This window comes from Leptidea sinapis, chromosome 39, assembly GCF_905404315.1.
Source record: "Leptidea sinapis chromosome 39, ilLepSina1.1, whole genome shotgun sequence".
Classification (NCBI taxonomy): Eukaryota; Metazoa; Arthropoda; class Insecta; order Lepidoptera; family Pieridae; genus Leptidea; species Leptidea sinapis.
In genome coordinates this window covers 7709763-7723831 of record NC_066303.1, presented here as the reverse complement: position 1 = coordinate 7723831, position 14069 = coordinate 7709763, and the positions used below count along the sequence as shown (strand labels likewise).

Sequence of the window (14069 nt, the reverse complement as noted above, 5' to 3'; positions counted from 1 at the left end):
TAAACACAGCCATTGCAATATTCATTAGCCGCCGGCGCTAAACAAAGCGGAACGCTTGAAAAGCGAGTGGGGTTCGACTTTATTGTGCGTCGGAGAAAGGGTCAACTCAGGTGACCCGTCCGTCTAAAAGAAACTTCATTTATAAGATTTTACAGGCTTTATGTACACACCATTCGACCAAATCGAAAGCTGGACGTTAATATAAAACTATATTAATTATATGTTTAGAAGACCCGTTAGTTATGTTAGTTATATTATATAATAACGTACGTATCTACACAAACAAACTATTGTCAATATATATTTTTTTATGTACATGATTGTTGCGACACTACATGCTGAGAAATGAAGCCTTTGGTGAAGAATAGTATTACAAAACTACACAAATAAAATTTGAAAACAAAATTTTATGAACGATGCGGGACTCGAACCCGCAACCTCACGTGTTCCGTGCGAGTTCTCTCCCAACTGAGCTAAGGATCTACTTAACAGTTGATAACCTCATGAAGCCACTCCAACGGTTGGCTCAGTCGGGAGAGCACTCGCACGTAACGCAAGAGATCGCTGGTTCGATTCCCGCATCGTTTTCAAATTTTATTTGTGTAATTAGTCCCAGTAGTGAGGTTTATCACTTTAAAACATAAATTGATTACAAAACTAGAATACCTTTTGTATACCTGATGGCAAAAGTGTGGGAGATTATATGTATAATACGTAAATACTAACTTGGAGAAATATCGTGATCTATTATCAATTATTATTGTACAGACGAGTATTAACTTCATTATATAATCCATCGCAGTTATATTCACAGCCCATTGCGGCTTCATTTTGTATTTGGTAACTTTAAAAGTTTAAATGCATCGACGTATTTCATTGCAGTCAAGCCAAATCGTTCGTCTGCATTGCGCCTAAACAAGATGGTTGCTCGCTAGTCGCAACACGCGAGATGTCAAATCAATTTTACAATATGACCCACATTACGGATTTGGACTACATCCAATATTCAGCACTACCGGTCCAAAAAAAATCAAGAGCTCGTTAGCGCAGTAATCAGCCTTTACCATATCCAAAATAACATTTTAATTCTATTCTGGGAGACAAAGAACAAATTATAAAAACCACACCGGATGCAATGAACAATCATCAGTTTTTTTGTGAAAATAAGGGACGAGTCGAGCAGGACGTTCAGCTGATGGTAATAATTGATACTCCTTGCCCATTACAATGCAGTACCGCTCAAGATAATTGAAAAACTCAAAAATTCTGAGCGGCACTACAATTGAGCTTGTCAGCTTGAGACAAGATGTCAAGTCTCATTTGCCCAGTAATTTCACTAGCTACGCCCTTCAGACCGAAACACCATAATCTTCACGGCAGAAATAGGCGCCGTTGTGGTACCCATAATCAAGCCGGCATCCGTTGCAAAGGAGCGTCCCACTGGTAGAGATCCTCCCACATATGTGCCTCATAGCCTAAGTCTTATATAAAATTGTAAACTCACCTATAAGTTTTCATAACTCCACATAAATAAGCACTTTTATTCGATACATGCTCGAGATTTGAATCTAAAAATTGTCCAAGAACACTTAAAGCACCTTCGGATGGAAATTCTTTTAAGGCGTCTAACGCACGCTCGTCCAACTCTGCGTGCGCTAGCTTTCCAGTCTTATAAATATCATCGAGCTTGGCTGCTACCTGAAATTATAAAATATTTGGTTAATATTGAGCCAACTCTGCTTAAGGCGAAGAGTAAGCAGAAAACACGCAAACATGGTGTTTTGAGACAAGTTTTGTGGTGGAAGTATAGCATTCCGAGCTATGAACACTTACTTAATCCTGTTACACATATCCTTAAGTCTTATTTGTAGGTTGCTAATGCTTGCTGTTGGTCATAGTTAACACTGCCGAGCCTTTTTGAACTACCACTTTTCTTTGAAGTTAAACAAGTTTTTTGGCATGGCGTGACGCATTTTTTTTTGGTACTTCTCTCAGAAAAGTTATTCTTATAGCTTGCACTTTTTTGTGTAGGTTCATTTATTCAGATTAATAGTGAATAACGAGGATTGTAAGCATACAAACTGTTTTCCACGCAAGAATTTTGAAAATATTGGCTTTGTTACATAGATGGCGGGCCGGCAGCCGTGAACTCATATCGCTCAAGGTCGCAGGCATTTAGTGTCGCCTTAACAATAATACCAAGTACAGGGGATCGCGAATTGAGAACGACTAAAGATTTCTTTCGCCTGACATCTCTAAACTTCGCCATTCTCAGACAGCAACTAGTCGTACATATGATTAAAAATTCTCGAATATTTCATGTTAGTTAAACTTTGTTCTGAGAAGTATATTATGTATGGGCCGGTCACCACCCTAAAATAAGGCTGGCCGTGTTTCTTGCTTCCATTCATCTCGGGTCCGAGATATATCTTTTCGAATGACTTTTAGTAAGTGATACAAATATGCAACTATGCATCAAAATATTTAAATTTTAATCTAATTGCACATTGTACATCTTTATGGCCACCCAAACTTGTATCAAACTAGGGAATTTTTATGTGTTAACGATAAGATAAAGTTTGATATTAAACAATCGAAAATATTTTTCATATGATACTTATTTTTAAAATTAAAACGCAATCTGTGTTATTTATAAACGCAAAGTAAACTGATCCAAGTTAAAACTTTTTGTCTTTATCTTATTTAAATTAAGATATTTCAAGTTTAAAACTTTTTGCCTTTGTCACTACAGAATTGCATGACAGGGAGAAGTAATTTTAAACTTGGGGGTAACTTTACACTGAGTTTATTAATAAGACAGAAAAAGTCTTACAGACGCAAATATGCTCAGTATATATTTTGTATCTAAGATAAGGTGCTCTGTGGTATCTCCTGATAGACCCGGCAGATACTTTTGCCACGCTCCGGTTTCCATATCGGGACATGACAATCAGATCAAGGTAAACAGGACTGTAACCAGACTATATTATAGTGTATTTTTAAATGCCGACTTTCAACTTATGCTATAACTAATGGTATACATGTACAATAAAGACTAAATATCTCATTTCTAATAATGTATTCACCACATCTTATGGCATACAAGAATTATTATAATCCGATAAGAAGGTTAAAGGGTTAATGATTATTCGTTGTTTAAGGGTCTCTATATTCATATATATATATATATATAAGAGACTAGCTGACCCAGCAAACGTTGTATTGCCATATATTACATAATCAACTGTAGTTAATCTATGAACTATAGGTAGCTAAAATAAAGTTTGTTTTTTTAACTCCTGAGAAAGTTGATACAAAGATTCTAATTAGTTATTCATTTTAAAGTATTCTTTCAATTTGATTTCTGAACGACGAGGGACACATCAAAGGAAAAACAAATTTGTTGTTTTTTTTTTTTAAATTCCGAACATTTTCATGTTTATTCAATTCCTTTTAAACCTTCTCTGGACTTCCACAAATAATTCAAGACCAAAATTAACCAAATCGGTCCAGCCGTTCTCGAGTTTTAGCGAGACTAACGAACATATATATAGATGTATGTATTGACTCATCATATCGATATCTCTGAAACCATAAGATGCTTGATTTTTTTTTTGATAGGAATATTCTTTTCGCAGAAATGAGGTCAGCTAAGCACGGATTTTACGAAATCGTACTCGCAAGAGTTTTTTTATTATGTCGGGTCAGCTAGTCTCTTATATATGTAAGTCCATTACACACGTATCTACCCTTAAACTGCTGAACTGATTTTACTGCAATTTTGTACACTGTGTGCAATTTGGCCCACCTTCTTGAGAGATAGTCTATTTGGCTCGTTACCTTTTTTATTTCAAATTTTTGATCTAGAGTTTGACAGTTCTGCCGTGACATGATGTCATTATAACATAAGGGAACAATAACGATATAATTTTAAGCGTGATGATTGAGCGCAATCAAATATCTATACTCACAAATATGGATGTAAAAAATCTTTTATTAGTGATACGTTTACGAGATATGCTGATGTAGATATTCATCATAATGATAAAGAAAAGACGATCACTTGTAATACTAATAGTAACGACTACTAACATTTATTTTGTAATCCAAGTAAAAGGTAATAGTTATAAAGACAATACAGAAGTACCTTTTTGTTTCATACTCTAGTACTATCAGATGTTTAGATTTTTACTAAAGCTTTTGATAAATTCATAAAATCAGCACATATTCACGATCCATTAAACCAATGGTTAGTGACCCTGCCTACTGAGCTAGAGGTCCAGGGTTCGAATCCCGGTAGGTGCAAACATTTATATGATGAATATGGATGTCTGTTTCCGAGTCATGGATGTTTAAGTATGTATATCGTAATAAATATATCGTTGTCTTGTACCAATAGTACAGGCTATGCCTAGTTTTGACAAGATAATTTGTGTAAAAGTGCGTCAATATTATATTATATAATAGTATAATATGGACAGAATGCCTGTCGTACTATATTTATGTACTAGCTGACCCTACAGACGTTGTTCTGTACATAATAATAAAAAAATAAAGTTTTTTTTTTATGAATTTGTCAATAATTTTTCACATCATGAACTTTTTCTTAACGTATGCTCCTTGTTGTTATAACATTGAAATTGTTTCACAGCAGAACTGTCGAACCGTGATATAAATAGAAATATCAAATAAATTCTCTCACAGAAAACATGTCCACACAAAACAAGGAAATAAAAATAATTTTGGGTCCCAAATCGAAATAAAAACTATCCTATCTCTCAACTGCACTCCATGAAGTAACACCCCCATTTAAATCCGTTCATTAGTTTAGGAGTCCATCGCGCACAAACAACGTGTCATGTAATTTATATATATTAAGATAATGTAATATTGATACAAGACCGCAACTGAAAGCTAGCCTTCACATTCCTAAGACAAGACGCGTACCCGATTCTATTTTGAAGCCATACCCGTTCCCCTGGTATGGCTTCGAAGGCGCCACAATGAGATCACCGGCGTCGCCAACTTGAAATTTTTCCACTTCAATACTCGGGTAAGGTATGCTGTAAGTAAGTACTCGCATGTAACGCAAAGGTCACTAAACCAGTTATTAAGTTTTATATCGGTATAAAGCGATAAAAAGTGCAACACAACATCTCGGCTCGGTGTAATATTGCACCAGGAATTGCTTTTAGCGTCAGCTCGCTTGGAGGTACTGTCCAAGGTAACATTTCAAAATAAAACAGCTGCAATTTAATAGTTTTAATTTAAACGCTTATTAAAATCTGTTTATCCGGCAATTAAGTAAGCCCGATCGCAGCGAGTCTATACGAATTAGCGTATGAGTCAAGTTAAAATCAATTAATATGACTATATTTTTTTTTATGATAATAAGGGACGAGACGAGCAGGACGTTCAGCTGATGGTAATTGATACGCCATGCCCATTACAATGCAGTGCCGCTCAGGATTCTCAAAAAACCCAAAAATTCTGAGCGGCACTACAATTGCGCTCGTCACCTTGAGACATAAGATGTTAAGCCTCATTTGCCCAGTAATTTCACTAGCTACGGCGCCCTTCAGACCGAAACACAGTAATGCTTACACATTACTGCTTCACGGCAGAAATAGGCGCCGTTGTGGTACCCATAATCTAGCCGGCTTCCTGTACAAAGGAGCCTCCCAGTGGTAAAATATTTTCAGTAAGTCATCATACATAATTGTATTTTCAACTAACTCTTGTACAAGCTGCGCTGAGCATTATTATGTGAGTACTGAGTGAGGCTGTACCGACACGCTCGGCTATGTAACGCTCGTATTTATGAATATAGACCAATTTTTTTAATATTCGCGTATATGTACTTGAACTATTATATATTCTTTGGCATCATTAACATCACCTTGATGAAGTTTTCACCTGTGACCTTAAAACACAGCTTTTTTCAAATCATAACACATCAACCGTTACTTTGTGTTCACACCCCCGAGAGCCAGTATAAATCTGTGTTGTTATTATTAAACGCGAAGTTATTCCCAGTTTAAAACCTTGCCTTTATCTTACCTTAATCAGTACAGAATTACTTACATGCCAGGAAGAAGTTAGACTAAATGTTAAAAATTAAACTTTTAGTAACTTTACACTGCGTTTATTAATAAGAATAGGTATAACTTGGAGACAGTTCTTAATCATATGACTGTAAAAAATATCCTGGTTTGTAGCAACCCGCTTTATTTATACATGTAACTTGATACGAATTCTTATAAAAATATTGTCTCAAAGCGACATTTGAAATAGGAATAAATAGATCAGTAAATCTACCTTTTTTATGACAATAAGGGACAAGATGAGCAGGACGATCAGCTGATGGTAATTGATACGGTCTACCCGTTACCACGCAGTGCCGCTCAAGATTCTTGAAAATCCCAAAAATTATGAGCGGCACTACAATAGAGCGAGTGAGCAAAAACCCTCGAGATATCTCCTGGATTCTATCGGAGGCACCTTTGCACAGGATGCCGGCTAGATTATGGGTACCACAACGGCGCCTTAAAGCAGTAATGTATAAGCATTACTGGGTTTCGGTCAGAAGGGCGCCGTAGCTAGTGAAATTACTGGGCAAATGAGACTTAACATCATATGTCTCAAGGTGACGAGCGCAGTTGTAGTGCTGCTCAGAATTTATGGGGTTTTTCAAGATTCCTGAGCGGCACTGTATTGTAAATGGGCAGGGCGTATCATTCACCATCAGCAGAACATCCTGCTCGTCTCGTCCTTTATTTTCATAAAAAACTCGAACCTATTTTCCGCAACGCGAAGTCTGGGCTGGGATCGAACCGGCACTGCCCGGAGGGTACAGACTGCCATAGTATAAGCATTGGAAAGGTCTTGATGAGAATAGCATTGACATTGGGTTTCATGGTGGTCGGTATCACATCGACGAACGGGTCATCACTAGTTATAAAATATATCACGGTATCCAGAACATCAGACTACTCAAAAACTCTTCGCTCATAATATAACCTTGATACTGATTATATATATACTAGATTTGTATGTTAACAGATTACCTGTTTTTTGATAATAAAGATCACTCGATAGAAAGCAACAATACCTACCTGATGATAATATCTGTGGGTTGTAAGGTCGTAATTTATAATAATATTTACATTGCACTTATCGCATATAATTGTGTGTATTAGCGAAATTTAATTCCACAAGGGGTATTGTCAGTATTCATCGTATCAGTTAAGTAATTTGACATTGACTCTTCATGCAAAAGTCATGCTTACTTGAGTGCTAATGTGGTTCGAAATAAGACGGTTTTTCACTATGAATCAGTAACAGATTGAAAAGTATTTAAAATAACATTGCTAGGAAGGGCTCGCGTGAGGGATGTATGTCAAAACTGTGGCAAATTCAAATACCTATTTTTATTCAAAAGGAAATATTTTTTTAAACACGGATTTAATATGGTTAGAAAAGTTTGAAGATGCGAAGAATGAGCGCAAGCAATAATAAAATTTCGTCAAAGTCATTTCATACAATTTATAATTTAATAGCTTGAGGGCGGTCGCTCTATTCCCAATCTGTGGTATCATTAAGAATTAACCTGTACCGTATTTCGTAACACATTTTCTGTACATTTTCTGAGAGATTTCTCAGATCAACTTGTAAAAGCATGTACATCGCCAAACAAAAAAGACTTACTAACTAGACTTAACCGAGTTGTAGGCATAACAATAAATTTGAAGGTCCATAAATAAATCCTGAATGATCAATTTATTGATTAACTAGCTGACCCGGCAAACGTTGTTTTGCCATATAAAGTATAATTCACGCGATAGTTTTATAAGTAATAAAATATTGCCTATATTATAGCCTGTACATCATTTTGTTCTATTGTCAATAGTTTTTGCAGCGCACGCAAAAATAGGTTTTCGATTTTACACCTTGTGTTACAAAATAGCAATTTTATTACGGATCCCTTATTTTGAAAAAAAAAAACATAGCCTCCTTCCTCGATAAATGGACTACCCAACACTGAAAGAATCATTCATATCGGACCAGTAGTACCAGAGATTAGCGCGTTCAAACAAACAAACACTGCAGCTTTATAATATTAGTATAGATTATTGAATATTATTCGGGCCCAACAACTATATAGACAACTAAGACAATCAGACCCGAATCATGATTTGATTTTTGCCTGAGGCATGTTCTGCTCAGTTTAAGCCTTTATGGGCTATATTTCAGTGGGCACCATACAAACACTAGTCCGAGCTGGTCGCGCCACCATATTGGTTGCGCAATCAAACGGACACCAGACGAGTAACTCTTTATAGAGCTGTATACATTATGTTGGTAGCGGTGGCTGGTTGCGCCACCGTGAAAGGGCTGTAATACCCTAAGAGCGCTTACGCACTACGTCCGATCCGAACCCGTGAAAATACGGTAGGGTGTAGTCGTATACGATTTCTAACGGTTGAAGGAAAGAAATCGGATGACAAATAGTTCAACTACTTTGAGTCGTGTTTTCACGGATACGGATCGCATTCAGATCGGACGTAGTGCGACTACTACTGAACCGTGTTAAAATGCGGGTAGGTATGAAATCGTTTGTATGATAAACGCCTATTATGTTTGTTTCTGAGTTATGAACGTATCATATACACATACATGTGTGTGTTTATATTAATTGTATTTACAGGCTATGCCTAATTTGGGGATAGAAAATTGAGTGAATTGGTTAGTTAACATTTAAATACCATTTTGAATTAGTAAAATTAATATCAAATACTTTTATAGGATTATTTACTGAAATTAGCGTTATTTGTTAAAATACACATTGTTTACTAATGCCCACGTTTGGACTAATAGTTTTTCAAGGACCAGTTATTGGTAGGTACTGCTTTTTAACGTAGGAAGAAAGATTTTGTTGTCCGCCCGTCCGCCTTTTTGTCAGCGTGTTGTATCTTATAAGATACGTTGCAGTTTATAAACAGCAATAGCACAGACAGACACACAGATAGACATATGTGGATGTATAGTGTGGATTATAACTGCCGGTATTACAACAAAATATAATATCAATATAAACTAGGATGGCGAATTTTTAAATGGCTGCTTTGAAACTTAAAAAAATGTTGTCGCGTCACTTTTTCTCATACAAAGGGCTCACTGGATGGTTGCTGATAAACTTTACGTTCACATTACTAGTAATGCGGCATTGGTCGACTTTTTATTTTAACTTCGAGTGTTGGGCAGATTCATAAGCTAAGGTTGAAATGTCAATGGGCAGTTCATGGCTCTTGCAACGATAGTTTTTAAACGTAAATTCTTTAAAAACACAATGTTTTGGATGTTGAAGAATATTGATGGTTGTAATCAATATTAGGTTTAACATTTCAATAGTAGGCACTATCAATTAATCAAGGGAAATGTACGGAACCGGCGGTGTTGACGTCGACAGCTGCGACACGACTTGTCTGACGCGTCACGTGACTGCAATCGGTTACGTTCTTACTTCGTAGTTCTCTGGTATAAATAAATATATAAAAAAAATCTAATCTCATTTCAGTTATTTGTATTCAGATAATATCATACTGGTAATATAAATGGTATGGTATAACAATATAAAATTCTTCAAAATGCCATCCAAAGGGCTAATAATAATAGTAGAATATATTAAAAAGGTTATCTCCATTATTTTCCTTTCTTTTTAATACCAAAAAACTGTAAAGTCATATTTTATTTTTCTTATAAGAATCTTATTAGAATCTTGGCCCATTCCAATTTGATATAATTTATAAACATTTTCTTATAAGAATACAAATCTCAGAACACTGGTTTCATTTTAAACCCATACAAAAAGATCATGACTACTATTAAATATCAGTAATGCATAAAAAACAAAACAAAACAAATAACAGGATATGATTTTTTATCAAAACATAATGCTGATATAGTAATATTTGTAAACTATCATTATTAATTCATACTCAAAAATACATTAAAATTTCATAATATTATTATAAGTGATAATGTTAAAGGCTTACAGAAGCAGAACAGTAATAATGGACATTTGTCGGTTATCAGCAGACATGGCAACACAGCGATATGCCAATGCAAAACCTTGCCAAATGATAAAAATGCTAGTGTTTTGCTGTGTCCATTACTCACATGATAAGATATTAATATTTTACAAACATAATTTCTATAGATGCATAACTGTTAATAAAAAAGTTATGAATATTACTTTCCCAAAAATTTATTCAACCTTAATATTTTACATAATAGTTAACATATTGTTCAGATAAAATCATTTTGAATATTGGTATGCTAAAGAAATAGTTTATTAATAATTCATTGAAGCTTCATTTAATGAAGTGTTTGTGAATATGGATTCTATATTAACAGTAATGTTTTAAATTATATTTAAATTATATTAGGAATTGTTTGTTATTGCAGTACTAAATACAATATGCAAGTTTAGTATAACAACGGCACATGTGAGTACTCAAACAGACATTGTCGAACAAATTGCAAAACTGATTTATTCCCACTCTTTGAAATATTTTCACTATTTAAAGGGTATGGAAATATTTTCACTATTTAAAGGGTATGTTAAATTGATCATATATAAACATAACCATCACTCACCTTTGGATCCAAGCCATACTCTATAAGTTTGCGGTAATCTGGTGTGCGGCCAATGTCTGAGTCCTTACCAGGGACTTCTTCCATGCATATTTCTCCATTGCCTTCCGCCATTCTGCACAATTATTATTTTTGTACACTCACAACACCAGTGAATTTCTTTTTTTACACTTATTTTAAATAAGATATTCAAACTACTTCATGCCTACTCTCTGATTTCACGCCCTCTCACTGCCTATCTGCAGATGATGTCATATAATTCAAGGGGGCCATGGTTCGATTTTTTAAATATTAATAACTTATGTTATTTTTATTATTCGAAATTGTAAATATTTTGAGAATTTGAAAAAGAATGTTATTTACCTTATTTTGCAATTTTTGTAATTTTGCAAGAAAATGAAATCTCTCTAACCGTCCAAAAAACAAAAAACAAATGATGCTCAAACATATGAAAATTAAAAACAATGTGAATGTACACTCCTCATTCCATCCGGGTACAACAAAAATTTAAAATGCGAACGCGCGGATATCGAACTTTATTGCATTATTTTAGTGATGTGAAACACTTTCACTAGGTACTTCACCTAGAAATAAAAAAATCGGTTTAAAAAATAAACTCTTGAACAACTCTAATTGCAGAAGATGCGAAACTTCGCGGTCATTGACCGAAGTGAAGTTGAGTGTTTAAAAAAAGGCTTGTCAATTTTAAATCATTGCATTTTTATACAATATCACTAGATACAAGTCGTTTTATATTCTTCTCTATCGAATAATTCCGTAAAAAGTAACTTTCCGCGCATAAAACTTTTGCAAATATGAAACTGCAATAAGTTGAGAATGCAACTGCAATGCACTCGATAAGAACCGGCCGGCGCGCGCCTATTTCCAATAAGAATCCAGTTGGAACAATGCAGAAGTTTAAGGAAAATTCAAAACACCTCAACACAATATCACTTGAGTTTATAAAACAATATCCAACACTGCACACGAATATAATTACCTATTTAATTTTGCTAGTTGGTGACCGAGACAGATATGGCGGCACCGCGCGACGTCAACGTGACCGCCAGTACGGGGTTCTCATAACGACGCGCGAAACATGCAACGAGGAGTGCATTCAAACTTTTAAAAGGCACTTTAAATTTATTACTAAAGTTTGAAGAAGCTCTCTGTGATCTGTTTGACTGCAACTGACGAAAAGAAGAAAAAAATTTATTGCACAGAGAGTAATTGCAATGTTGCGAATAATTTTGAATGTAAAAGAGCGCGGCGCGTCGCGCAAGGCTGCCGGCCGCGAGGTGAGACAAGCTAGCGGCAAGACGACGGCGAGCGAGAAGCCGTGAGTGAAGGGGGGAGGGTGTTGCAACTGGCGGTGCAGGCGTGCAGCAGCGGCGACGTCGCACTGAGCTCGCCTGCATACTTGCATATTCACTCACACTGACATGCTACCTGACCTTCAATACCTACATTTAAAATCAATTCTTTGCAAATTTTTCACCCTTATCAAAAAAATAAGTACTTAAGCCTTAATCGTAATCGATTACTTAGGTACTCCAATTACGTCTGATACAATAGGAAGGTATACAATATGCATTGGAAATAATATTTTAAACACTTCTTAAACTGTATTACTTTATTACATCTACAATAACATTACTTTTTGTTATTATAAAATATTTAAAAATTATTTTTATACTCACATGATATTATTTTTACGTATTAAATAAAGCACAAAAATATTTTTTTAAAACCTTGTAGAATTTGTTATTATGCTTTAGCTAAAAGCATTTGGTAGGTATGTAAGGAATATTTTAAAACACACTTGAGTTTACAAATATTCAAATAAGAATTTAATTCTAATCACTAATCAAAAAAATAGAAAAGCACTAAACAAATTAAGTTAAATCAGGTAGAAAAGATCACACGGTAACTGATTGTCGATTGACGACATCCAATACTGGAACAAGGTTCATTACTCTTTGATATGGAAACGAAGGGATAAAAGAGTTAATCGCAATGGATGGCCCCTTGCTTTAGTTGCTTCACCTGCTGACTATACCTATTGAAGCTGAATGTATTCACGACACATACGCAAACTGGCCTTCACGTTTCGCATGTATGGGTAACAAACTTGGATCTGTACCCGTCACAAAATACATAAGTATGCGGGTAGATAGGTAGTACGAGTACAGCGGGTGCCTCGCTTTGTAAGGACAAACTTCTAAAGCAATCCTTTCACCGCGAATATGAATCTTACACGAGGCCTGCATCACGACTAAAATCGTTCAGTACCCCACAATATTATACTCAGCTTACAATGAACCGCATTTCGTATGTGTATCTGTAAACCAGACACACTTCCTTTCTCACATTTTCTTGACATCAATAAAGCTAAAAAAGTATAAGCTGAACTCTCCCCAAGTTTCCGGCAAGGTGAAATCTTGTCATTAATATTATTATAATTTAGTTATTGTTTTGTACACCTTTGTAATAACAAAATAATGTACTTAGTTATCAACATATTATTATCCATATAGTTACAATTGTAAAAAAAAAACATCGGTAACCGGTTTTTCAAAATAATAGAGATCTTACAACACTATTGTCCAAATTTGACGTGCCTAATTTTTCCTAGTTTGACACATCTAATAATACAATAACCATAGACTGCATAGTTTTGCAGACAGCATTATTTTTAAATGCCAGTGCCAATCGCCACTGCTTAGGTTATTTTGGTAATTAAATCATGAAATACAAATAATTCATATTCAGGAGATAGAATATGAATTATTTGTATTTCGTAATTCTATATCCTCCAAATTATATGTTTATAAATTTTAATTCAAATAGTTCATACTGTTTATATTTCAAATAACAACTTACCGGCTGTATACATTATATAAAAAAACCGAATACCGACTCACCAATTAGTAAGGACCTTACAAATAGCGCGAATCATCCGTCACGGACACTCGGGTCTATAAATATACATTTTTGCAAACATTATGTACGTATACATAGCACACTATGCCCGCGCCATTCTCCGGCCGCGTACTACATTGCGATAAGGCACTTTAATGCGTATTTAAAACGCGTCAGCGGTTCAATGACCCACGTTTCGCACACATTGTCGAATTCATTGTGTCTGTAGTTTTGTAGGTCGTCTCTACCTTTATCAAAACGGGGGCCATCTTGATAGTGACGTCATACGTCATCCGAACCCAAACCTATCCGGTGTTTCTAGTCCCTATTCACGGAACGTGTATTTATTCTAATGGTTGCCCTAATATCACTGACCCGATGTTACTATTTTCACAATTAGTTCAAGGGCGTTCAGTTTTTGCATATTTTAAACATTATAATAGTAAACTAGCCGAGCGTTTCTAATCACCCAAATGTGCGTACGTATCTAC

At 35.2% G+C, this 14069-nt stretch overlaps 1 protein-coding gene across 17 annotated transcripts in view; it reads right to left on the bottom strand.

The window, feature by feature from the left end:
* Positions 1–13713, bottom strand: part of LOC126976064 (heterogeneous nuclear ribonucleoprotein R) — a 37410-nt gene extending 23697 nt beyond the window's left edge. For 8 of the 17 annotated variants that reach the window (XM_050824219.1, XM_050824218.1, XM_050824220.1 and 5 more), the window contains exons 1-4: positions 11657–11974; positions 11020–11240; positions 10660–10771; positions 1505–1698 (exon numbers count right to left, since the gene is read on the bottom strand). In XM_050824219.1, coding sequence (XP_050680176.1) covers positions 1505–1698; positions 10660–10770 — 305 coding nt within the window. In that variant the 5' untranslated portion in view covers position 10771; positions 11020–11240; positions 11657–11974. Of the gene's footprint in view, positions 1–1504; positions 1699–10659; positions 10791–11019; positions 11241–11656; positions 11978–13580 lie in introns of those variants that run through there. The other 9 variants (XM_050824210.1, XM_050824217.1, XM_050824227.1 and 6 more) reach the window with 7 other exon arrangements.
* Positions 13714–14069: the final 356 nt, after the last annotated feature.